The sequence below is a fragment of the Bacillus rossius genome (assembly GCF_032445375.1).
Source record: "Bacillus rossius redtenbacheri isolate Brsri chromosome 9 unlocalized genomic scaffold, Brsri_v3 Brsri_v3_scf9_2, whole genome shotgun sequence".
Classification (NCBI taxonomy): domain Eukaryota; kingdom Metazoa; phylum Arthropoda; class Insecta; order Phasmatodea; family Bacillidae; genus Bacillus; species Bacillus rossius.
In genome coordinates, this window is record NW_026962013.1 from 15,746,702 (window position 1) to 15,774,686 (window position 27,985).

At 37.6% G+C, this 27,985-nt stretch overlaps 1 protein-coding gene across 1 annotated transcript in view; it reads left to right on the plus strand.

The window, feature by feature from the left end:
• Positions 1-14,460: 14,460 nt before the first annotated feature.
• Positions 14,461-27,985, plus strand: part of LOC134542854 (peroxidase-like) — a 68,286-nt gene continuing 54,761 nt past the window's right edge. Inside the window, exon 1 of the mRNA XM_063387424.1 lies at positions 14,461-14,782. Within this exon, the coding sequence (XP_063243494.1) occupies positions 14,769-14,782 (14 nt within the window). The 5' untranslated portion in view covers positions 14,461-14,768. The remainder of the gene's footprint in view (positions 14,783-27,985) is intronic.

Here is a 27,985-nt window from a genome sequence, read left to right on the forward strand (position 1 = left end):
AACACAATCAACGAATTCTTCGTTTATTTAAGGTAAATTCTTCGTTGAGTAGTTCGTCAATTATTGTAATTTCTAACAGTGTACTGACTTTTCGCTTTGTTGTCCAGCAGACATCATATGATAATCATCCAGTCAGGATGAATCTAATTGAAAGCAAGAATCAGACAATTTATGCGAAAGTCCTAAATATAATTAACGGCTTTTTGTTATTACTATGTTTGTTATTTGTTTTGCTTCTTAAAGCTCATAAATACGCTTAAATTACTTTATTTTGTTCTAGAACGGTAGCAACTCATAAAAAAATACGAGAAAATAATTAATGCTAGTACTAAAGTACAGTGTCCTATTTTATAAACGGATGTAAAAAATCTTAAAAGCTGCTGTAGACCCAGTATTATGATAACTCAAACGTCTTATTTTTCACCTAAATTAACTTATTATACTATATATCCTTAACTATAGCAATACATAAACCAAACAACAAGTGACAATAAATAAATCGCTATGTAACGTCCCAGTAGACATATAAGAATGAAATTACTTTATCTCGCAAATAAAACTAAAACCACTCTAATTTTATTTGTGCTCCCTTAATCTTTAAGCCAGTATTTTATTTTATTTTCATTCACCACCACTAAAAATTTTGACCAATTTAAATAGTGGTACCAATAGCGCAAATGCTAAACTTTCTAGGCTATGGCTTATTTTGCACGTATCCGAAATATTTTTCTCAATAGACGTAATTAAATGGGTGAAAAACTAAAACCTTGAACTACGTGGCGAAAAAATAACAGTTTTTTAAATCAAGTACAGCGTGTTTTACTTGCTAACTTAATATTTAATAAAATTAATGATAAGTATTTAATAGTACCAAGTTTTAAAATTGCAAGGGAAAGAAAAAAATAGAACAAGTAAAAACGTCAATGCTGAACTACAGTAGATGCAGTGTATTTAAAAGCTTAGATAACTATGAATAACACCTTTATATATTAAATACATATTGTTAAATATTTTAACAGCTGAATTTCCAAAACAATTGCACTTGTAATAATTACTATCTATTCACTTGTTATCTATGATGAATGCAAATTTGCGTTGAATGTTTGTTTACTTTTAAATGGTTAGTTTTGTTTTTGGATAGTCAAATTCATTGTTTAATAAATCTATGATAAAATAGGAACTGGTGCATATTTATCTTTTTATTGTAAAGAAAACAGTCTGTGGAAGAAAATAATTTTGAAATAGCTTATGTTTGATGTGAAATCAACAAGAAAGGTTCTAGAACTAAATCAGTCTATAATAAACCATCCTGTAGGTCAGAAGTATATTTCAATGATTGTAATTGATTTTGCTAAACGATACTTAAGAATAAGTGAACTATTTAATACAAGTTCAACAATACTCTACTGAAGAATTCCATGATAAATCGCGAAGAATTTCAATATTATATTTCAAGGATTGTAATAAGATTATGGGATATTTGAATCATCGCATGAATTTGTAAGAAGACCAGAATATAGCTTCGAAAGTATATTTCACAGCAAGAGACTATATCAATAACTATCCTACAAGCGAACTAAATGCAATACAACTAGAACTAAGATTAGTTGTGGTGTTTAGGCTTCCCTACTTGTACCTCCTATGTTCACAGCAACTGTAGCAACATAGCAGCTGTAGTGCTATACGTTGATTCGCAGCGCGAATGCGCGGAAAGACTTGTGACGTATTTGCTTGACTGATAACCAGTCAGTAAGATCACCGGCAGTCGTGAAGGCGTCACGCCGTCACACTTCTGTTCTGGAGATGAAGTATTCACGAGGACGCCGTTCTCCAGTTGTCAGAGCTTTCTCCTTCCCAGCGAGAGATGACCATAAACCTTGAGTGGGTGCTGGTTTGGTTGGCGCCTCCGAGTAACAGCCACGTGGCTGATGATTTGAAAACACGGATGCTGCAATGCATACAAAGTAAGTTTGAGCGCGTTTGACTTCAAAGACACGTCGTTAAGTCGTGATGACGAGATACATCATGGGATACTGGCTTGGAAATTACCACGAGGTCGCCTCGACTGACTAGGCTAGGTTTATGCTGCAGTGGTTGGACTTTGCCTTCCGGCGTATAGAGATGGAGGAACAACGCAATATCTACAGTCTCGAACTTTGCCAGGAATCGAACCTGGGATCTTTGGTTAACGAGCTAGAAGTTCTAACCGCTGAGCCAATAGATTAGACACTAACTGAATGGTGCAGTATAAATTCTAAGTCGATTGTAAGTTGTTGCTCACAAAAAAAAAAAAAAAAAAAAAAAAAAAACTGGTCTCAGAACTTTTTGAACACTGACCCGGTGCTTTTGTGAGAATGACAAAAGGCCCTACAATCACGTTCTGAAGACAGGCTGTTTACGCCTCTTAATGGCGCCAGACACGGAATCGCCATCTGGACGAAATCAACGAAAATGTGAGCTCTGCAATGGAACGGAATCTTATCAACAGATTAGCAATGAATATAACACCAAAATCTGTTCTCTAAAAATAAGGTTTAACCGTTTCCTATCACGCACTAGGAATGCTGTTCGGGTACAGGTGTAGCATTTTAGACACCCTTACCCTTATTTTTGTGTCTTATAATACCGGCCTGAGTGTGAATGATGCGAGAGAATGGGGGTTGAATTTGGCGCAAAATTGACAGCCATGTTTTAAGAAGATTGCAAAGATCGCAACGTGCATAAATGACGAGAATATATATATAAAAAAACAATAACAGAAACTGAACGACTTGACAGAATTCTTTGGGGTTTGTTTTGTCAGCAGATATTTTCATTACGGAGACTTGAATGTATAAAATAGTCAATACAGGTTATACTTATCTAACCCCTATTAATTTCTTCATGACCCCTCTTAATTTCTTCTTGACCCCTCTTGATTTCTTCCTGACCTCTCTTGATTTTTTCCTGACCCCTCTTCATGTCATCGATTTCAATCTTCATGGTATTCTTCCTTTCTTCTTGGCAGGTCTTTATTCCACTCTTAATTTTTTATCCGTCTCTTCTTGGTTATTATCAATTTTATTCTTTATCTCTTCGTGGCTATTATAATTTTATTCTTCATCTCTTCTTGGCCCCTTATTTATTCATATTCTATTGGCCACTTAATTTTATGCATCTCCTCTCAACCCCTTATTTCATTCTTCAGTTCCTTGGCCACTCTTCAGTCCCCTGATTTCGTCCTTCATTTCAGCCGAGAAAACAATTATGTTCTTAAGTTCGTCAGCTGTCATTTTCCATTTCATAAAACAAGGTCTTGAAGCCAAAAAGTAAATAAATAAGAAAATCATTAGGCTGTAAAATGTTTAAAATCACGTAAGCAAAACCTCTATTTTAACCTTAGCTTTGAACGAAATATGTTTGATTTATTTATTTTTACAATTGAATAGTAGAATATTCAAATAAGTTAAAATTAACTTGAAATCAAAAATAGACTTCGTTTCAAAGTTTGGGTTATTATAAAGAATTTTCTTAGTGATTTTAATAATCTGAAAGCTAATTTATTTTATATTTTTTTCCTTGTTTATGATAAACGGTATGTAATTTTTATTTAAAAAAAAACTGTCCACTGTACTATTGACTATTTCTGTACATTCGTGTCTCGGTAAAGAAAAAATTTAGTCGGAAAAACGCACTCCATAATATTACTTCAAGTCGTTCATATTCTATTATTGTTTTTATTGTCTCGTCATTAAAGCACGTTGCGACCTTTCCTATCCTCTTAACTCGGAGATTCGGCGGTGTTTGGCTCGAAGACATCCTGACACGATGGCCTGTGTTCAACCCCAACTGTGTCCGATATCGTAAATTCGAGTGTGGCAAACTTTGCGGTTGTTGCTGCCATCCAGCGAATTTTTCTAGATGCGCTCCTGTTTCCTGCCTTTCCCCCCGCTGAATTTCCTTATCAAACTTGATATCTAGGGCGTAAAGCACTCCATATTTGTGTCGCGTGTTGCTTTTAGTATTATCTGGATTTGCATTATCATGGCTATTAATTGTTCATTGCCTGTGATAATGACTAAGACAGTCATTTAAATAAGGAATAATAGTGGCTGGATTTTATTCAACTGCAATAAAAAAATATCGTAAACCTAACATCAGTATTACCTATTTTTAAGTAAAAAATTTATAACTATATCCAAAAGGAAAAATTTATTAATAAAAATTATTTTCTGATAAGTGTGATAAGCGTAAAGCCAGGAAAATAAAAAATAAATATATGGCTATGGTGTATGTAAAAAAAAGTTTTAAATCAATCTTCCAAAGCGCAAGAATCCTTAAAATAACGTATATACTTATTTAGTTATCAACAATAAGGTCTCGTTTAATATATCCACATGTCAACGAACTAAGAAATAGTCAGGGAATATTAGTAGCCGTGCATAGCTTATCAACAATTGCCACTGCACTGTGCCATAAAAAAACTTTTTAAAAAAAGTGGCACTTACTCCGCCGCTAAGAGAAATTTTCTAATGCCATGACTTCCTACTCCGGCGTCATTCATCACACAGCTTTCCCGCTGAAATGTGAAACACCAAAAAAATTATTTTTGTCAACCATCTAGTAAATCATCATTGCCAATATGGGTGGTGTGGTAATTGGGGTACTTTCTTTGCCAGTTTTGCGGTCCCAGTTTCGACTCCGTGTTCGTTCATGTAAGTATTTATAATTATTTAGATTGTTAAGCCGCACTCTCAGTTAAATACATCTGTGACTAAATACCTTGATAAAAACATACGCACGATAAAGTTGGTGCATTAGGGGTTTTAAACCACCACATTAAGAAATCAAAATTTGCAATAAATAACACAGTATAAAACATCTGTAAAAAGCCAGTAACGTGCAAATTCACGGTTCTCATGTTGAAAATACACTTATAATACAATACTTGGACACAAAGTCCAAGCACGACAAATATATATTGTATATATAAATAGTGTTTTCAACTAAATTTCTGGACGCGAATCACACGTAGTTTCCACACCCGCCACTAGAATTCGTTTCTGGAGTAGCTACGTCTACTATTAAATCATTTGATTACCAGACCTAAATTTTAAACTATGTATGTAATGAAACGGCTCTCCGTTAAAAGCAAAAAAGACTTGAAAAAAAATACAAAACCCTGACTTTGGACCTATTTTCGACAAGTAATTTTATTAAAATACTGTCCATATTGTTAAAATTCATGCTATAAATTATCCTTTTTGGCTTTATGAACTTTGGTTCGCGCCATCCGCCACAGATGGCAGCACCGTGGTTACATATTTCCGTTCCATTAACGAAATTACTCCTATCAAATGTCGTACATCGAGAGCTAAGATGTTAGACATCAGTTAGTTGACTATAATTGGAATATTTAAAAATAAATTTAAAATGGGTGTTGGTGTATACGAAAAAATAATATATATTTTTTAATTTAACGACTTCCATTTTTTGTTTGTTTAGAGGACTGACTCGTGTCTACGTTTCGGCACAACATAAAATATCGCGTCACAACCGCTGGAGAAATGGCTGAGTTCTGGTCCCCAGAGGATTAGACACTCAGCTACTTCGTCTAAGTGGCGACAGGTCGCGCCATAGAAAGTCGCACCTGTCTCTCTGTGACGTCAACTTCGATCTTGAGGCGTGAAGGACAGGCGTCGTAAACGAAGAGTTGATGTCCAGTAGCTGGGGTGGGGCTTAAGTTAAAACCCCTACCAATATGAGAACGTCAGCGTGGAAAGATACAGCTTTAATGCCTCCGTGCTGTATGTATGTATGTATATATATATATATATATAACAACATAATTCTACTAGTGAAGGGTTTATTTTTAAGTAGGTACTGTATTCTGACCCTGTAAAGATCCCTGTAATTTTTCCAGTGTTTTACCGTTTCCCATATAGTTTATTAAATAGTTTATAATGTGCCAAGGTTTTAACGTGTTTAACAATACCCCAGAGTCATTTTCAAAGGTTTTGATATAGCTTTGTTAGATATGAGCAAGAAAATCTTCGGTTAGTAAAGAAAGTTTTACAAAAAAGTTAACTGAAGGAGAGATACAACCGCAAAATTACGTTTCGCTCAAATGCGAAAACCACAAGCCTTGATAAAAATAACCGCATTGAAAGGGGAAAACTTGAAAAAACAAGAATTTCCAGGATCGTGCCATTGGAAAGCCTTTTTGGAATTCCCTCAGCGGCAAGACGTTGGTAGTCGTGATGTGTCATTGGAAAAGAGGAGCTTGATGGTGGGTGGGAGAAGGGGAAGGGGGAGTTAGATGGGGGCCAAGAATATAAGTAGCCAAGGGCAGGTATAGTCAGTGTTATCGAACTTCACAGTTTTTGAAAGTAGTGCCATTGGTGTCCCCATTTTCCAAGTGTCATTTGCAAAGCAACACTCGGAGCTTGTTTTTGAACACTGGCAACCACACGCAATTGCTGACTAACACTTTTGACAGATTAATAGTAGTAGAAGGATGCAAAGACTGTGGGTACTACATTTAATAACTGTATAAATTTGAGACAAGTTATATGAGACAGACTATACTCATACCATTGATACTAATATTGAGAAATGTAAAATTGAAGACAAGTTTCATGAGACAGATTGTACCATTGGTACACCTTTGAGTAATGTCAAATTCAAGACGTTTTTCACGAGACAGACTATGTTCATACCATTGGAACTACTTTTGAGAACTTCCAAGTTTAAGACAAGTTACATGACACAGAATACACTGGTGTAATGGGTTACAGGAATGTAACGCGGAGTGACGCAGCAACAAATGCCACTTTGGCGTCGTTCTTAGTAATAATACGCTGAGCTTCAGGGAAGAGAACGCACTCATCGCAGAGTTCGCCGCACTGAATCAAGCTAAAAAAGACTTCCACAATAGTAAAGGCCACCTGTGCGTGATAATAAATCGAGGCCTTTGTTATCTTCTAAATCCAAAACATATTAGTAAAAAAAAAAAATATTTCACGAAATACAATGAGAATATTTCTACGAAGCAATCTAAATTTTAAATTTTCACCTATCGCCTGTTACGTCACATTTAAAAAGCGATAATGTGGTTATTTTATGGTACCAAACAGACCAGAGCTACAATTTAAACAAACAGTAAATTACATAATCTTATTTTTGAAATCTACAGTATGTGGTTTATTTCATTTTACAGGAAATAATCTTTCACCTGTGCCGATGTATTCCTCTTCTACGGTGGTGGTGGGTAAATCTGTAGGATTCCCAAGGAGGACCTATACAATTACGTTTATCATTCCCGTTTCACTTTCAAGATTTTGCAAGTGCAAACGGATCTTTTTGAGAGGGGATTTTTTTTTTCAGTTGGGACAAGACTCCCTATCTCTCCCCCAACACATTCCTGTTTTCTTCGGCAATCGTGGTGCCACTGTGGTTGAGTGGTCAGATCTACGAGGCAAGCGATCAAGTAGGAAACGTGGCGGACGTTGCATTGGCTGATTGTTTTTTTTTTTTCGTGGTACTTACTTCCTTTTCCCAAAAACAACCATTTATTCTAAAATTCCATCAGCAACTTTTTGCCTTTCATCGTCTCCAATAACCTCGATCATGTCGAGACTTTTAGGTAAATTTTAAATTTAATTTCTTCCATTTCAGTTAACACATTCTTTTAATGATTCTTGAAACAGGGAATATGGATTTAAAACATTTTGAATGATAAAAACAGAATAAATAAGTAGTTTGTAACCTTTCACACGGTCACATCCTCCTCCCCTAAAACTTCACTTTATGAGGGCGTCTTCTTCCTGAAGAATAATGGATGGCCAGTCTCACGCCACTTCTTCACCTGTTGGAGACTACACAGATCTGGAAGATGAAGTGATGAAGGAAGCGGACATAGGTACCTGCTGGTGCTGGTGTTGATGCGGGTGCTGTTGCTGGTATATGAACTGGTTAATGATTTGGTAGACGGGGGCTGGCTCGCTATCATTAGCTTTGTGGTCTCGAGGACGTCGTTTAAAGGTCTTCATTGAAGCTGATGTAGTTGCACTCGGAATACTTTATCTTCAGAACATAAGACAGGTAAGAGAAGAAAAAGAGAAATTCCTAAATAGCTTAATACCCCAAAAAACACTTTTGCAAAGAGATAAAAAAAAGACATTTAAATATCATGACCAACATCAATTGAAAAATCTACACGAACAATTATTTTATCACAAGGTAAAAATTGTCTAGATTCATAATAAGCGTTAAAACTCTCACCGAGAGAAATATGACTACAGACAAAATACTTTATTAATCTATATACGTTTCACAAGAGAAAGAAAAATATAATTTAACACATCATAAAAATATTTAAAAAAACCTAGTTTCGAGAGAAAGAGAAATTTACAGCATTTCAAAACATAATTACTAAGTGATACATTTATTTAATTGCCCCATGTGGGCTTTAAAAATTTTCGACTATTGGTTGTAATCCTCCAACACTACCAACACCTCTGTCATACAATTATTTTGAAGGGGCCCAACCACAGGGAGGCCAAGTTAGAAGAAAAATAGTCTCCTTTGTAACTGAGAAAGCGAGATCCAAGTAACACTTAATCTCTTACATTATAAGACACATTAGTTTTGTTGACATTATACTTAACAGAGATCTTCTGGTGATACTTTGTTAAATTCTTGGACACATCGGCACAAGTATCTTCAATGTTTTCACTTTTCACAGATTCTCATAAAAATGGATTCAATGACTACATATTCACCAGAGGGTGGAACAATGATATCTCTAGGAAAAGCTGAGCGGGAGTATGTTTAGTACCATTTTTCATTATGGACACAAAGCCAGGCAGTACATGGATTCATCCCACTTGCGCTGAGAATCATCAAGGAGAGCCCGAAGAACTATCTTCAGGGTCCTGTTATATATCTCAACGATATTTCCTTGGGGATGGTAGGAGATAGTTGCACTAACTTACTTCCCCAAGTAAATAAAAGATTTCTCATCTCTACTGATGAGAAGTATGAAGCATTGTCACAAACTTTTGAAACAGGTGATCCCAAATTGGGACAAATTTGGACGAACCCCGTTGCTTGTTTTCACTGTATGTCGTAGAGAAATCACAAGAATGAACAAGAATGACGAATACACAAACACACAGGAAAAACAACGAAAATCAGTCGAAATGTCAATTGTTGCGTGAATGGACAGCACAGAGAATTCCGTGGAAGGAATTAGTTATACATGTGTATATATATATATATATATATATATATATATAACGGCACAGATGAACACAGTTGGCTGACGACGAGGCGTTGTAACAGGAACAGGAAAAAAAAAAACAGATATTCAAACCACCTTGGAGACTACACAGCGACAAACAGGTGAACACAACGATAATAAAAAACAAATAATATGGACAGAACAACGACAACGGCACAAACAAACACAGGAGGCTTCCCACGACTAAACAGTTGCGAAGTTTCGGGAACTGACATCTGTTGCCGTCATCAGGCAAGATCAGTGAAAACCAGCAATGGTGTATGTCGGTATAAATGTTTTAAGTCATAGTAAATCTGATTGACTCAAACTATAGTGATTGCGTTAGGTTACACGAAATCGTGAGTTTACTTTCATTTAGTTGCGTAATTTCAACATATTGAAAACCAAACCATGAGTAGGTAAATGCAAAAAAAAAAAAAAAAAAAAAAAAAAAAACCATACCTGAGCGTGACTGAAGACAATTTCGAGCGCCGAGACAAGGAAGAAAAACTAGTTAAAGTTCTTCGCGTATTCGTCCTGTATTGCCTTCGGCTTACCTCAGTTTTAGAATTTTTTGCAATAGGTGTTTTAAAATAGTCCTGAAAGAAAAAAGTAAAGTATTTCTTTTTCAATATTTTAAAGCAGCGAAAATCGTCTAAAAAAATAAGTTAACTACTTTGCAGAACAAAATCAGGGCAACCACGAGCCGCTACCTTATAGCTGTGTTATTTCATGAAAAATAAATATAGGTTATCGTAATTTTCTTTACACTATGACAGTTAAGCTAGTTTTAACCCCTCTTTGGAAAACTTCAAAGTTCGGTCTCTTAGCATCTGAAAAAAAGTACAACGAGGCTATGTTAATACGGGACGAGGTGTTTGTTGAAGAATCCTGTTTTATTTCAAATAACTACAAATTTAAAGTTAAAGTTAAATTAAGCACGAACAGCTGTTTTTTTTTTTAAATTTCAGCTAACTTCCCACGATAACGTCGCTAGATGATCGCTGAGACGGGGGAAGGGGGAGGGAAGAGGGAGTACACACAGGAATTTTAAAATCGGATAGCTTTTTGGTGTAACGCCAGGCCTTTCCCGTGGGTAGCAGATAAACAAGGCGGGATTTTTCCATATAGATAACACGTTTTGTCCCTGAGTTCCCGCGTGATTGCAACCAGAGGTCGGTCCGCCGGTCGGGACAGGAATTATCTTAAATTAAGATAAAATTTTAATTCAGGTGTATTTGTAAATTTAACATGGTCTTAATAAATGATAGATTTGGTGGTAAAAAGTGACACAGAAGCCACAAGAACAATTTTAGAATGGTTTTCTGTTATTTTGTCAAATATCCCGTAAAAAATTGTGTAGAGGATTTTAATGAAATATGAAATAAAGATAGCCTAAATGCTGGACTAACACAAAAAATACGCGAAGTTTCGAAAATCCTTCCCTAGTAGGTGAAAAATGGTAAGTTTGGTTTCATAATTAGAGATACGATCTCCGAAGAAAATTAAGCCAAGATGTATGCTTTCTGGGAATGGACTATTAACGTTAAATAAATATCAACTACTTTTTACAATGTTGAATGAGGTTTTATTTTAGGAAAAATAATATCTTGGGAGATAATCAAGCGGGAGAAAAGATATAAGATGTTAATAAGAAAACAAACAAATACAAACACACATTTAAACGATTATTATCTTTTAGCAAAAATTTACAGTCTGTTGTCTACAACCTTTTTTTGTTACTGTGAAATTATTGCTTGAACGTGTAAAAACTGATCGTGAACCAATGACTACCAAAAAAAAAATATATTTGTTGATACACCAGGTTGTAAAAGGGTAAGCCTTCATTTCGCAGACGAGAGAGCCACACCCGAAGTTGCCCGAAGTTCATGCTAACTTTTTTTTTCCGTGCCACAACAGGTGTATTTATTTGGGAAAAAAAAAAATTCGCGGGCATTTATTCTCCAAATGCGCGGTTTTAACTTATAAGATGTCATTCTAAAATTAGCAAGAAGTAATTTAAAGAATTATTCAGTAAATGAAGATAAAACGGTATCATGTTTTTTTGAGTCAAAAGAAGCATATGATAGGTTAGCTACATTATAAATACTTTAAAACATTGTGGATGGTTGGTTATATTAGGTAAGTATAGCTAAATTAAAAATACTGTAAAATCACTTTATGGTTGTTTAGCAAATAACCTTTTAATATTTAGCTATCCTGCGCTAGGAAACCGTTTACATGATTTCACAGTATCTTTAATGTAGCTATCCTAACCAAATCAACTGTCCACAATGTTTTAAAGTATTTATAATGTAACTAACCTAACCTAATTGACCATTAGTATCCTTTTATCAACACCACCATATTTATTTACAATGAACCAAAAAAAAAAACAACCGAAGATGCACGATCGGGCGTTTGGCTCTCTCGTCTATGAAAAGAAAGCTTCCCTTGTAAAAGCGCCGTAAGAATTTAGATATCTTTTTCACGGTTAGTTTCTCACTCAATGAAGTCATGAAATTAATGGAAATATAGTCTACAGAAATAGGGGGCAAAGAGCGTCATTTCTCTTTGCATATTGAATAAAATTTCGTCTCTCTGAGTAGCTGCAGTTCCCGGCGTTGTCCGAGCTGAAGACAAGGGTGATATACTGTCTGCGAGTTAAAGCAAAAGGAATATCGTTATATGACAGTGTTGTTGGACGTAGAGAAATGACACACAATTACTGTTTGTATGTCTATGACCTATGATTTTCTGTTTACACATGGCGTTCGGTTTAACGGTTTAGAAGTTGATGCGCTGCAGCGCAATCTACCGACGAGTTACAAAAAAACCTTCTCCATGAAAAAAAAAAAACACCTCAATGGGCCAACTTTCATAACGATCGGCCAAATGGTGTCTGAGTTTATCAACACCATTCATACCAACATCCAATTTTATATATATTTACTATAGATTTGAAATGGCCGTCGTTAAATTATTCTGGGGAAAAATTGAGTACATAATGTAATAGAAGCATTCATAAGACGATTTCACTGCGTTTGCGTTTGTTTGTTTTTAAAAATGCGCTGAATTTTTTAAGTGAAAGATGACTGAAATAAATCATCGTGTACAGGTGGCAACAAATTGATGGACCTTAATGTTGTATAGATGATGTGAAAATGAATACGGGAGAAATTTCCATAAGCCGAAGATGCCATAAAACTTTTTTCTTGCACCAGGAAAGGAGGCCCATTTTGCATAATCATGGTAAATTTTCCATTTACGTATCATAATTTTTACACAGGATATATTATTGGATGTGTCAATTACTGTGTCTTATTTTTTTTGGTATTTATTTGGAAGCACAATAACTTATTATTCTTATTAAAAAAAAAGATTTATTACTAACGTGAGTACTCATTTTTATATTTTTATAAAACACAGTTAAAAAAACTATTTTATCGCGGAAGGCAATAGAAAAACATCGTAGAAACGCGTTAAAAAATCTTGTTAATCGAGGCTTTCATTAATTACAGAGTTACACCAATTCACTTAAATTGGTTAAAAAGAGCAATATTTAAAACAATATTAAGAAAATTTTTTACTTAGTACATTTACGTGAAAATAAAGGGAAGGGCCAATACTAATCCACATAGCGTTCATAGTATTTAACGTCGTATTTTTCCATTAATGTTATTTCACTTAAGATTTAGAGTGCTCTTACGTCCTGCACTATTCCAGTTGGCTGGTTGGTGCATTTAAAACTTTGTAATTTCAACATATAATTACATGAGTAGGTATAGTCATAGTGGAATGCATACGCACCGAAGGTAATCTGTTTGAATGTCTACTGTAAACAAAGACTGGTAACCGTTAAAACAACGCTAGCCATCAGTTCCTTCATTTATTCCACTTCGTAAGTTTAAAGAAAAAAACTTGTTAATAGCCTTGCATCCCTGGAAACATATACGGCGTGCGGAGCTTCAGGAAAACCACGTTAATTAAACACGCCTATTTTTATCCTAGAGGTCTCTGCTATGTAAAACATTTAAGAAAACACTGACGTTTGATTAAGTGTTATGTTTCAGGATATTGTTTTTTCAAACTGTACTTTAAGGAGAGTGAAAATGACTAAAACAAGTGTTTATAGAATTATATTTAGGTATGAAAATTCCAGTAAAGATTATTGTCTATACACAAAACAATTTCTGTACTTTTAACAAAGATTCCTTTGGAAACCAACTGCCAAGAAATAGTTTGTAACTTTGTAATTCATAATACAAGCAAGATGTTGTAACTTGGTACAACTCATAGCTATGGTTATTTCTGCATAAATGAAATACGTCTTAAAGATAACATTGATTATTTCTTACGAAAATTGGTGCATAATTCTATATTTTAATCGATATTTCATTCAAGCATAATTTTCTAAACCGTGGATAAGATAATTAAATATTCGAATAATTTTACTTTGTTTTGTTGTATTATGTTTATTAAGTGCACAGTTAATCCTGGAAAGTAATTCAGGAAACGGTTTACAAATTATTTTAACCACTGGAGGTACTGGGACAATAAAAAGCATAAATGCAATGGTTGGAATCCGAACCCAGTATTACTGCGCACACTATTTTGTAGTTATACAGTGGTTTTCATGTAAATATACAAATTAAAAAAAAAACCTTAAAGTATACATCAATAGTTCTATTCCATTAACAAAAAAAATACTAATTACAATGTTTGGACAGTGGGAAAGACAGAATAGGTTGTTTTCACGGACGATTTCAGGTTCGAAAATTTCTAAACACGCTATTTTCCAAGTGGTATAACAAAGTGCAAGGAGAATTAATCTTTGATATTCCAGCGTGATATTCCAGGATCACCGCCTGAGTTCCGATAGAGTCGCGTCACCGACGAGAAGCGTGCACGCCAGTAGAGGCGAGGAGGCGTGCGATGCGCGGGTCAGTGTCGCCCTTAGCGGCCCCGTGGTTGCCGTTGCAAAACGCACCGCGCGGAGGTGCGCCAGCCCGCCGCTGCAGCTCGGGCATGGGCGGGGCGGGGCGGGGCGGGGCGGGCCGTGGAAAGGGAGAGTGCAGTTCTGCGAGAAAGGGAGAACTGTAGAACGACTCGCCCCCCCTCCTCCTCCTCCTCCCCCGCCCCCCCCCCCCCCCCGGGACCGCAGGCCCAGAAGGCATCCCGTCGACCTGACCTCCTTGCGGGGCGGGCCGGCTCAAAAGCGGTTACGCGAAAGACGCCATAGCACACTCGTGGTCGACAGAGCCGCGGGGAAAGGACCCCGAGACGCCGACGCCGCCAGGACTTCTCCCGAAACTTCCCTGCTCTCCGTCTCCCCGACACAAGTGCGTCCACCGCGTGCGAGAGTCGACGATCGCCCGGTTTTGGGTCTCGCTTCGGGTCGGACACCACGCGAGAACCGTCGTCTTCCGCGCCGAGGAAGTATCACGAATCGGACTTTCAACTCCCATCGCCGGGATCGACCGTCGTCGACTTCAGGCTCCTTCAGATGACGATAACGAGGTAAGGAAAACCAACGCACCCGTGGAAGTCTCCCCTCCCTCGCCAATACCCCTCCGAGCCCAACCCGTGGCGATTCTTTGATCGTTTCGACAGCACCACGAGGACACGAGCATCTCGGATATTGGGCCGGAAAGAAAGCGTCACAGGAATCTCGTCAGATCACCAAATGCTCGAAAGAGCGCGGCAGCATCCGGAGCCAATCAGATTCAGTTGACCGGGACGACTGCCAGTGAGAAAGTGTGTACGCGTCACGTGACTTTTTTTTTTATCAGATTTGACAAGTTCTCGATAGAGAAAACCAGCGGCGTCCTTTTTTTTTTCCTTCCTCAAAGTGTCACTTGCGAAGCGACGCACGAAATATTGTTCACCAACACCGGCAGAAACACGACTGTTGACTGAGCAACAAGGCACGTAGACCATTACTAATAACAACGGTCAAATCTGAGAAAAGTTACTTGAGCACAGAACATGCGAAACAAGTTTTAAAAGGAACCGTATTTGATGGTAGTGACTGTGCTTTAGCGACGGAGATTCTCATTCGGACTTGTTAACCATCTTTCAGACGTTGTAAAAGCACGATTCATGCAATTTTTTTTTGATTGTTGCAAACATTGTTATGCTGAAAAAATGACTTCAACTATGTCACAGCTTGACATCTTCTGACAGTTCCTAACCTCATAAATGATTTTCACAACAATTTCCGAGCCTGCTGTACTTCCATTGTTGACTGAGAAGGGATTTACGAGTAAAAAAAAAAAAAAAAAAAAAAAAAAAAAAAGACTTGTGAATTAGTGCCTCCCAAGGAATGACACTTGAATATTAACACGTGAAAAATATTTAAAGGTGTCTGTAAAATTATTTCGAGGTTAGCCCAAAATAAACTGGTTATCCGAGTGAAAATAAGAAACAAAAACTTATTTAAGGCAATAAAATAAGTTTTATGGGTTACTAGCACTGGCTTTTCTTCCCAGCACATAATAATATTTATTAATAAAATATATATTCACAAAAAAATGTTTTCTTTCGTGTGGCGTAAGGGATTTAGGCTTACATTCTACTACTCCCTTTAATTTTTCAATTATACTGGTCAGATTATATACTTAATTAAAACAAAAATAAATTAATAATAAAGATTAACTAATGACGAAATTACTAATGTTCAGTAACTTCATTAACATGTAGGATAAGGTATAAAACTCTGTTAATACTTATAAATACGTCAACATGGCTAGATGATAGAGCGATCCAGCCTTGTGGTCTATCAGACAATCAAAATGAAATTTCTTTTTAATAACAACCGCGGCTGAAGGCCATTCGCCTGAGAACGTGAGCCGACGTCGCGATGAACCTCGACTTTCAGGCGGTTTGCTTGCGGACCTTAGTTCGATTCCCAGCTGGCACTTTAAAGGTTAAAGTTACATTTGGATTTAAGAATTAACGAAAGTAATTTTCAATAACTAGGGTTTTTTAAAATGGGGAAAAAATAGTATTTACAGTAACGGAAAATTTCAGGCCTCGATCTCAACTGGTAAAATTTTTAGACACGATTGAAATATCGTATTTTATAATAATACAAAATTATTTTTATTTGTAATTTTTTTACGTGTTTCCCATGCATCTATCTCAAAACATTTCTTTAAAATTTTCTCCCACGATTTTTTTTATTTGGTCGCAAACTGTTAATTACTCTCGTTTAACATTTCTCAATTTTTTTTATATGAGTAGGATTTGGTGTATCTATTGTTACAAGCCGGGAAACGGGTCCGGAAGGATATCACAATTAATTACTCAGAGTTTTATTTATCAACTACTGTATACACTGTTTTCCTAAATTAAAAATAATTAAACGACTGTATACATGTTAATAACACTTTCAAAAGTCCACAATGTCTCTCCCCACCGGATCTCGGATCGACAGTGGCTATTTCTACTTTTTGTCTCTTACCGCGCACCTCTGTCCCAACTCGCTGCTAAGCACTACTCACTCGTCCACCGCGAAGGCAACCCTTTCCCAAATTCTCCGCTTCCTGATGCTCCGATCTTCACAAATGGCGCCGATATCTCGTCGTCCGCTATCGCTCGCCAAAGAGATTACTCATTTCACTTCATTGATATTCGCAGGTCGGCCCTCGTCTTTTGTCTTTTGCGCTTCTAGTTTCGTCCCATGAGAAGTTCTCGTAGCCCTCATAAGAGTCGCGTCATCACAGGTCCCAACTTGACACTCGAAGCTGCGAGAATAATGGTGTCCTAGCTACGCCACTTCTAGCGGCGGGTCTCGGGAGGTCTACCGAATCTTGGAGAGAGAGAGAGAGAAAGACAAAGATGAGCCGCGAACTTATTGGAAAGGCCGCTAATCGGATTTGCGTGTATCGGTAGAGGAGAGACGGATGCTACCAAAATCTCACCCCTCTCGCAGTATGATTGGCCAGCCTCGTGGCTAGTAGCCACGTAAAAATATTTTTATGATCTTGATTTCGTTTATTCGTCTGTGAAATTGTAAAAGAAATAAAATATACCATAGGTACTATACGATTATGAAGCTGACGATTTTTTAATGAAGAAAATTATATTTATTACCGTTGAGCGAAGTGATGCGGTGGAAAGGCTCCACAGAGAACCACAGTTCGAATCCGAATCAGAACATAATCCTTTCAGTTTTACAATGATCCCAAAATCACTACAGGCAAATCCTGGGATGGTTCCTTACTATAGGCCAGGGGCGATTTCATACCCACAGAGAAAGAGAGTGAGAGTAAAAGAGAAAGACTATAAATAATAGAGAAAAGAGATTAAGAGAGCGAAAATTCTGACTGGCAGCCTGTTGGGAGAGGAATGAAGTCGCTCGCCGCCAGGGGTGTATGCGACACTTGCACCAACCCAGACGCGCACAGACGCCAATGTGGACCGCGAAGTCCAAGCTCCCGACCCCAGCATGGTTGCAACATTCTGCCCCGACCAGCTCTTCTTCCTGGACCATCCTCCTTGTCCTGTTATGAAGTTGCCTGCTTAATGCTCGCACTATTTAACCGCGCGTGAATGAGCCCAGAATTTGTCCTGTATCTATGCAGGTTTTACCTGGGCCCAACTTAAATAGTTATAGTCTAGAGTTTAAGATAAGGGAGCGGAAAAGAGAGGAAGAGAAAAAAAAATATTTATTTTAAATTCAATAAGACTCAAAGAAGCCTGAAGTTCTGGAGAGAAACTACACAGTTTTTTTTTTAATCAACGTGAGCAATTAATTTTATCAATAGGGTCTTTACACACATCATGCGTCTTTCTTGCGAAAAGTGGTTTACGAATGCGACCCCGCCATCCCAGCCCCATCTAGCGTGGGCGAAGTAGTTTGAGGGGAAGACGTGGAGTAATAGGGTTTCGGCGGCAGTTATAAATCGTTTCGGATCCACTAGCGTGTTCTTGTCGCTTCGACGCCAAATGATTGATGCCGTCAGCGACAGGGAAATTCCTCGTCGAAGTCAGTTCCCCCCCCCCCCTCCTTTTCCCGCTCCGCTTCGAAAATTCTTTAACGCTGTGAATGTTCGCGCGACGTCGGAAGGAAGAAAAATCGCCGCGTTTTCGGAAACGTCAAATATGTGTTCAAACACTTAGCGGCATGTCATGATAAAACAAAAAAAAAAATTCATTTCGGCACAGTTTACAGGCGTAGGTAGATTTAAACGTTCTTATTTCTTCTGAAAATATTTTGAAAACGACTATAAATTTCTGGACCATTATAAGAACTTAATATTAATAACATATTTATGTTCTCTAATATTACAAAATATCGATTGAACATTTTCTCCTTTTCCACGCAGCGAAAATATTATGAATGTTTTAAACTCAATGAATCCAGCATTAAATATATTAGAACGAATTACATATTGTTACGAACGCAGACAGGACCGCGACGCGCGCCAAGGTTCGGAGCTGGCTGGCGGCCCCGCACGGCCACATGACGTCACGCGCCGTCCACTGACGTAAGGCATGCCACGCGTGCCTGGCCGGATTACAAGGGTCCTTGCTACCCTCTCCCCCCTTTCCGCACCACTCACACCGTCTCGCCTAAGGCCACTATCAATGACGCTTTTAGGGGCCTGGGAATTCTGCGGGGTTTCCCCGAGGCCGCCGCACGGAGTGGCGCGAATAAACACCATCTTTCTGGACTTTTCGGGTGTCGGGTCGGTCCAAGGTGACACGACACTTCCAACCCCCCAGTTGGTTCCAGAAAGTCTGCTAAGATTATAAAAGCAGTGACCTCGGCATCCACGAGGGTTCCGAGCGGATCAGCGGAGAGAATCTTCCCCTCGGGGAGTGATACTGGCGATACCCGTGCGATCAGCGAGAGGCGAAGAGGGAAAGTGGCCCTTGCTGAGCGAACCGGACCTATCGGGAGGCGATGCCTGCGAGTTGGGAACTGTACTGCCACGCGGTGTGGGTGCGTGTGCAAAAGAAGTGGACAGAGGCGGACAGAAGAGCGAGCCGCTGTCGAGTCAAGCTCCAGTGGAAAGTGTTGACGTTTCAATGACCAGTGTAAGACTAATTGTTGTGGACAAAGATCTTGAGTACATTAATTAAATTTATGGTGTAGACTTAAGTAATAAATAAAACTGAACCAATTAATTGGGCTATACCTTACGAAACCAGTTTTCCTTTCACATTATACTCATAACAATATTATGCCAACGGGACCTTAAAAAACTATTTTTTCAATCCTTGCACTATAAACGTGGTCCTATAAAATGTTTTTTGCACCAAGGTTTAAGATAATAATATGGTTTGAAATAAGTTTGAATGGATTTGATACTAAGAAAGTTTTTTTTTAATTTCAACCCCTGTTTTACAGTAATAGTTCGTTTCATTAAAAAAAATTTCAGACAAAGTTTTAGTTTAGGAAATACAGTCAATTATAACTGATTGATAGTATTCAATGATTCAAACCTTGTTATTTCCACCCCTTGCAGCAATTTTTAGATAACAAATTATTTTAACAAAAGTTTTAAATAATATTTAGAAATTTAAATAAAAATAACACTAGATTCGATAGCGTACATGGTAGTGAAGTTTTATTTATTTTTTTATTCCAAAACCAGGTTTTTCCCCCCTTGCAATTATTGTTTGTGCTTTTAAAAAATTATTTCAGACAAAAGGTTTACATACATATTATAATATTTACAAATAAAATTGAATGGATTTTATGGTGTGCTTGCTAAGGGAGCTATGAATTAATTTTCGTAATTTAACCCCTTTTTATCCACCCATTGCCGTGGTTGGTTGTAGCAGAAATTGTTTGAGACAAATGTTTTAGGTAATATATTTAGGATTTGCAAACAATTTGAACGGATTTTATAGTGTACCTACTAACGGAGTTATGAATTTTTTTTGTCATTCATCCCCTGTTTATTTCACCTCTTGCAGTAATATGAGGTCGTATGAAACAATATTTCTGACGAAAGAACTTAATAATAATTTAAGGTTTTACAATAAATCAGAACTGATGTAACAATGTACATGGTACGGAAATTAAAGCTTTTTAAAAATCAACCCCTATTTTTTTCAACTCCCTTTAGCAATTTTTCGTCTTATCATAAATTGTTTCCGATAAAAGATTCGGATACGAATTATAAGATTATGAAACAATCCGAACGGATTTGATGGTGTGCTTATGAACGTAGTTATGGATTTATGTTTGTATTTTAACCCCTCTTTAATTATCCTTTGCATCAATGGATAGTTGTATAAAAATTATTTTAGACAAAATTTGTAGATTATGGTTTTACAATAAATTTTGTACGTGGTACGGAATTTATGATTTTTTAAATTCTACCTCTGTTTTTATAATACCGTTACTGCAATGGTTCGTTTATAAAAAAATGTTTTAGACAAACGTTTCGGATAAAAATTAAACTATTTACAAATAATTTGAATGAATTTTATAGTGTGCTTATTAAGGGAGTTACGCATTTTTTTGTCATCCCGCCCTTTATTTTTCAACCCCTTGCAGTTATGGTGGGTCTTATCAAAAATATATTTAGACAAAAGTTTTTGGTATTTTCCCTACGAGTTATAAAACGTTCAAACGGATGTGATATTCATAATATTATGGAAGTTATAGTGAATATTCTGTTTTTTCAAAAAAAATCTTTCCCATTTCTACCCCTTTAGTCGGATATTACCCATTAACGCGTGTTTCAGCACGACTCATATATTATATAAAAATTTCATTTCATAGACTTAAAAAAATTTTTTTCCTATAGAAACCACTGTGTTCTAGTAACGTCTTCCTCTAAACTCATATCAAACTATCGAGAGCTTTTTGTTCGTGTGTAACTTACATCATCCTTTGGGGTAGGAAACTCCCAATTTTAGGCAGTCACTGGTTAAGCTGTAGGTATACGGGTACACTTCTGTTGTGAAAGTGCAATTTGGTAAATTCGCACTGCTTCTGTTGCAATTCCTCTCGTCTCCTCCTACATCATGTGCATATCTACCAGCCCTGCGATTGTAAAGTGTGCAGTGCTATTGCTATTTATGAAATCTGTAATCGCAGCATTGTATTCAGTAACAGTCAACAATGTGATAATCGCCCAAAGCCAAAAGTGTAAACGTACCACAACCAACCATCCACTGTGCTCTACACCACACTTAGAAATAAGAGTAAAAACCAACCATCCGTTGTGTTCTAAACCACACTCTTAGAAATTAGAGTAAATTTACTGACTCTTCGACGAAGAATTTACCTTAAATAAACAAAGAGTTCTTCGTTACTTTATATAACTGAATATTTGTACACTGTTAGAAATTACAGTAAATTTATTTTGACGTGACGTCTAATAAATCGATGAACGCCGGCTGCACGCACGAAAAAAGTGTCCCGTTGCGCACATTGTTCCGTTACGCTGTGTCCCGTTACGCTCATTGTACGCTTGCGCCACATCTATATCTCTTCCACTCGACTGTTTATAAAGTGAAGTGAAAAGTTAATGTGGTTTTCATTGCTTATTACAACAACAATTTCGGCAATAAAGGTTAATTAATCTTGCATTTTAAAAATCTGATTACTAGTATAATTTCAAGTATTTATTCTTTTATTATTAAAATAAAAATGATTCAATTTTATTCATAAAAGTATGCAATCATTTCATCAATGTTTTATTATGACGTCACGTTTAACTATCGTCCGTAAACCGACTTTACAGACAACCAATTGTTTTAAACAAAGAATTTAACTCAAATAAACGAAGAATTCTTCACAATTGCAAATAACCGAATCTTCATAGAAACTTAGCCGTACTTCTACTTCCTATTTGTATTTCTCTTTTTAAACAAAGGTAAACGCACAAATAGACCAAATAACAGTGGCTTAAAAAGTTTTATTAATGTTTTGTTAATATACCAAGAACATTCTTTTGGATTCATATTCCAGGTAAGCGAACTCAGTATTTGTAAATTTACGAAGATCCCTGGATATATTGTAACCAGCGTTCTTCGTAATTTTAAGGTGAACATTTTAAACGGTGCAGTCTGCTGACTACAAGTGCGTGTGGTTGACTCTAAACGTCTGCAAAAAAAGGCCCTGCTTTCGCGCATCTTCTCAGCCAGTGGAGTAGCGCCTGCATGCGCGCGAAATTGAAATCTGCGAGCTACTGTTCGCCCCTTTAACTTTACAGGGATGCGTTTCCTGACGTATGTCTCTCGCAAACATTGCTTGTTTTGGCATGCCTGGCCACCCAATACATTTATGGCCAGCGATTCCCCAGCACACTGAGTCTGTGAACCTGACAGCTACAGGGAAAAAAATCCTTTGTCAGCATTATTGGGATTTACGTTTGTTCTTTATGTGGTATAGCATCACTCGAGTAGCTTGGCCACACCCCTCTCTCCACCTGACTCAAACGCGTGTAGTCCAAAAATGGGCGGTTGCACGCCATGCTATTGTGTGTGACCCCCAGGCAAACAGATATTTGGTGTGCAGTGCAAAAACTTGGTTGCAGGATTTTCAGTCATTAATACAGTGTTAGTTACGTTTGAGACCACGCAAATGCCGGATTAGCGAACCAAAGAAAAATTAATTTATATATATATATATACATATATATATATATATACTGCAATGGTATTTACAAAAAGTTGTAATAAGCTGTTCAACATAGAAAAAATAATTCATTTACTTAAAAAAAAAAAGATTCATTTGGAAACCAGTTGTCAATAAATAGTTCTAGATACAAGAAATACTCGTATACTGTAACTTTATACAACGCATGACTATGGTTTTGAGATAATACTGAGTATTTCTTACAAAAATTTGGCGCAAAAATCTATATTTCAATTTATGTTTCATTGAAGCATAATATTTTTTAAACAATGGAAATATTATAGCATATTTAACAAATTGACTTTATTTTGTTGAATCATTCTTATAAATGTGCACAGTTAAGACTGGAAAGCTATTCAGGGAACGGTTTACAAATAACTTTAACTATAGGAGGACTGGGACAACACAAAGCATAAAGCCCAGGCAAGAACCCGATCCCAGTATAACTGCAACACTATTTTGAAGTGGTACAGTTGTTTTCATGTAAATGTACAAATTTACACATATTTGTAATTTTACATGAATATTTCAGTTGGCCTTCTTCAAAGAACCACTACGTTAATGTACTCGTGAAATGTGAAATGTAACCGGTGTAAGAGGATTGAAAACTTGAAACACCTCACCGAAATGAAAAACAACAGTAATGGAAAACTCTTGAGAAAACTAAAAAAAAAAACTCTCCGCCGGCAGCGCAGAAATACACCCTGGCGGCCAAGATAAACAACCTGAATACACCCTAAAAGAAAAGAAAAAAGAGGTTATGTAACTCCGTACCAGTGATAGAAGTGAAACTTCTTTGGCAGTTGAAACCTCGACTCTTAATTATATCGTAAGTGGTAAAACGGAAGAGAGAGAGAGAGAGAGAGAGAGAGAAAGAAGCCGATTTTCAAAATAAACATTAATTAACAAAATTATTACGTTCTTAAAATATAGCTGCTCAGAATATTAACAATAATTAGTGATCAATCAATAGCAATGAGAAAGAAGCAGATTTTCTAAATAAACATGAATTAACAAAATTATTACGCACTCAAAATAACTACTCAGAATATCAAAAATAATTAGTGATCAATCAATAGTAATTAATTAGCAATAAATATTACTCACTGTTGAAATAATCACACTAAAATGTTATATTAAGTATTCCAGGACCCCTACTATAGCATGAAAACAATTCTAACTACAATATATACACTTTTTGTAAAGTAAATTTATATTCAACCACATTTATAATATTACTTAGTATTACTCAGGAAAAGCATTTATTAAATTTAAAAACAAAATAACACAGCGTAAAGTTTATGGATTTCATTTCTTTTTCAATTATTTAAGAACATAACTTTTTTTTTGTATTTATTAGAAATTTGAATAAAATAGAGAAAAAAAAACAAGAATGAACAAAATTACTACTCACTTCGACAATGTTTCACGAAAAGGTTGCATTAAAATTCGGCTTTGAAATTGTACTCCCATCGTGCCCAAAGAAGTTTCGCTTCAAAAAGAAATGATAAAAAAATCAGAACACTAGCGGATCGATTGGTGCCGTATTACGGAATGCGCCGAACCGCTTAATGCCGGACGAAAGATCCTTTCACTGCATTTAATTAGCCAGGCGTGGGGGTCGAGGCGTCTCCCGGAAGTTTGTGGGCCTGGACCGATGGGGTTGGTGAGGGGGGGGGGGGTGATTCTCGAGTTGTGAAAGACCCGTCTCCGGACTTGGGCCTGTCCAGAAAAAAAGGGGAAAGAGGGGGGGGGGGGGGGGGGGGGAGGATCACTTGGTTCCGCGTCGCTGTAGAAAGTTCCCCCTGACCGCCGCCCGTAGCGCGGCCCCCTCAGCGAAGGGGAGAAGAAAGGCGTGTGTGACGAGGGCCTGTGGAACGGCGCCTTGTTAGGTCGCAGGCGTCGAGTGAAAGGAATTCGGTCGTCGCCGCTCCGAAAGAGAGCGTCAGAACGAACACACCGACGGTGTTCTCCCCCCCCCCCCCCCCCACAAAAAACACAGTGCTGCTGCTGCTGGAGCCTAGCTGAGCGGAAGATACGGAAAGTTTCTGCGAATTCACAACAGACGACAAGCTAACCGTGAAAACTTCGTAGGGTGCGATGAGAGTAAAATTTCAAGGCCGAATTTTAATGCAACGTTTTCGTGGAAGACAGAACGTTTCTGACTTGAAAAGGACAGATAAAAGGTACTTGGCCAAATAGATACGAAGAGAGAACACTATGCCATATACGTTGCTGGGCTCGTTTTCGTTCTTCTCGTTGTGCGATGATTCGTCCCCCACAAAAAAAAAAAAAATAGAAATGAGAAAGATAGATGAACGTAAAAATAATACAGAGAGTGTGCGCATGCTCTTGTTTCAGAAAATAAACCTTATATGTACACTATACAGTCAGCTGTGAATGCTTTGATTTTTATATTTACTACCAGCGCACTCGCGTTCCTCCTTGTTCAACCAGCAGCGTAGAGAGCGATGTTGAGATAGTCTCTGCATTTACCGCGTAGATATGAATTTCATATTTCACTCAAAAATTTGGCGTGTTCCAAATGGCACCCTTTTTCTTTAAAGTGTTAATATTTCAAGAGCGAGTAATATTTGTTGTTAAGCAATCATTATTGATTTATCAATAATTATTGATTGCCTGAAGTGCGTTTGAATGAGTTTTGAAGTGAGTAGTAATATTGTTAATTCATATAAATTGAATTATTTTTATTTTTATATAATTTCTAATAAATACAAAAAAGAGTCTGGATTCTTTAATACCTGAGAAAGAAATGAAAGCCAAAAAACCCCGCGCTGTGATATTTTTAGAAAAAATTCTTCTTTCTCTCGGCCGTTTTACCGCTTAAGATATAATTAAGAAATTATACTATTAAGTAGATTTCAATACAGACTTTTTAATGTTTGGAACATTAATTTTCTTATTGGTTCTGATCGATAAATGAAGCTGTCACCGATTTTAACTCAGCCAATAAGGAAACACATTCTTTAATACAAAACATACTTGCTAGCGTTGGACTCCGTATTGATATTTGACTCGTGGCACACGTCATTCACATAACCGAGAGCTAGAGGTACTTCAGGGTTTTCAAAGTAACGAATTTACAATCACACTTGAAGATGAAAAATACATAAACTTTAAGGGCAACCCGATGGTAAAATTATCCTCAGAGTCCAGGAAATTACGCGGATTCATTTAATGTCATTCTTAAATTCACATTCCTATGTATACTCGACCCACAGATGCTTTCCTATTGGCTGATTCCTGTATTTCAATGGATCGATGTGATCAAGTCACTCTACTGCTAGCTGATAGTTGACTCATTCACAGTCGCAGAGGGGAATGTCTAAAAAATGGTGATAAAATAATCACAGCAAAATAAAGGTATACATGTTTGCAGTATACATCACAATAAAAAAAAATCCATGAAGTTTTTGTGTCTCTAATTATAGTCACCCTCCACTGATGACGCAATAGCGTTGTCACAGTCCGGGACGGGTCATAAGTGCTGCACAGAGACATGGACCCAACTACAGAAAAGTCCAGCCCCTACCCCCACCCCAAAAAGAACAACTTATAATGTAATTATGTAATTATTCTTCACAACCTCGCACACTTTCGTTTACTAAAAGGACACAATGGAGAGGTGTGGACTCGCCTTCCTGAAGGACCAAGATTGTTAAATTACGTTCCGGCCATCCTTACATACGTTTTCTATGATTCGTTGGAATCACTCCACCAGGGAAATGCTGGGGGATGGTACGCGAAAATATTTCGAAACTTGACGAGAGTTAAAACACTGTAGCATTGCATGGGTTTCGTTATTGGGTGAGTTTATCTGAGGTAGAGGCCTGCTGTTAGAAAACCAATCACATTAATTCAGTTCGGAAGCAAACGCATTCAGAGTGGCCCGGCCAAATAAGGCAGTGGTTTCTTTTAAAGACGGCCGCCAATCACAAGGAAGAAACCCGCCTGCTCAGGCATACCATGTTGCCATTGGTTTCGGCTAAATTCCAAGTCCTATGCATACTCTACCCAAATATACTGTAGACACTCACCTTCCTTTGAGTGGGCCTACATGATTCGGCCACTCTACTGCTGGCTGCAAGTAGAATGGCCCACGATTTTGGAGGGGAGCGTCGAGAAAATCGTGATCCGATCATCAAGGAAATGCAAAGGTGCAAAATGTTTGCAGTCTATGTTGCTACCGAAAGAATCCGCGAAATTCCCATGTCCCTACGCATTGCAGTCTAATAAGTAGATACCGGCAAAATTCGCGGATTCATCCGGTGATAGGCTAGAATTCCAAAACATATACCTCTTAGATAATTTTGCTATTGGCTTACTCTTCATCTGGACGAATCTCAACCAGTTATAAACCCTCAACCAAAGAAGGATCGAATCACAGACAAACCAGCTGAGACGACTTACAAGTCGGCAGCCAATGAACTTGCGTTATTTTCCCGAGTGTACAGGGGTATGTGCAGTCTATCCCGAAGGCCATCGAAATCGCGAATTTTGCAGGTCTCTACTAATGGGCGTTCAGGTTTTATTTTATTTGTTTCCCCCCCGCGATAGATGCCTGCCCCATAGCCATATAGCTGATTCCTTCAAAATATAACCTTTTCCGAGCGCAGTTGCGTGTTAAAACTCTTTAAGGATCTCCCTGTCGACTAAAGCTCGCAAATAAACGCCTTGCGGGCGAGAGCCGCTAGCAGATCGTGATTTAGCAGTCACGAACCCCGAGCATCTGCACAGCCTCCGCCATCCTCCTCTCCCCACCCTTTGCAAAGGAAAGAAGAGAAGATGTGCAAACACGAGCTCTATGGGAGCAGCAGCAGCGGGACTGTTTTCACCGCGGGCACACCGGATCGCACGAAGAGCTGCGGTGCCGGGAGAAAACTGGTCGCCGAACCACATGGAGGCTCGGAGGCAGACAGCTGGCGTGAGGTGCACCGAGTCACCACCGTCCCCGGGGCTGGGATCCACCCGGCTCGTTACAAATCACTCCGCGAAGATGGAAATATTCCAAGGAAGTCAAAGCGTGATTTCAAAAGTCACATCTCAGCAAAAAAACAAAAACAAAAAAAAAACAAAAACAAGTAAAGTGAGTG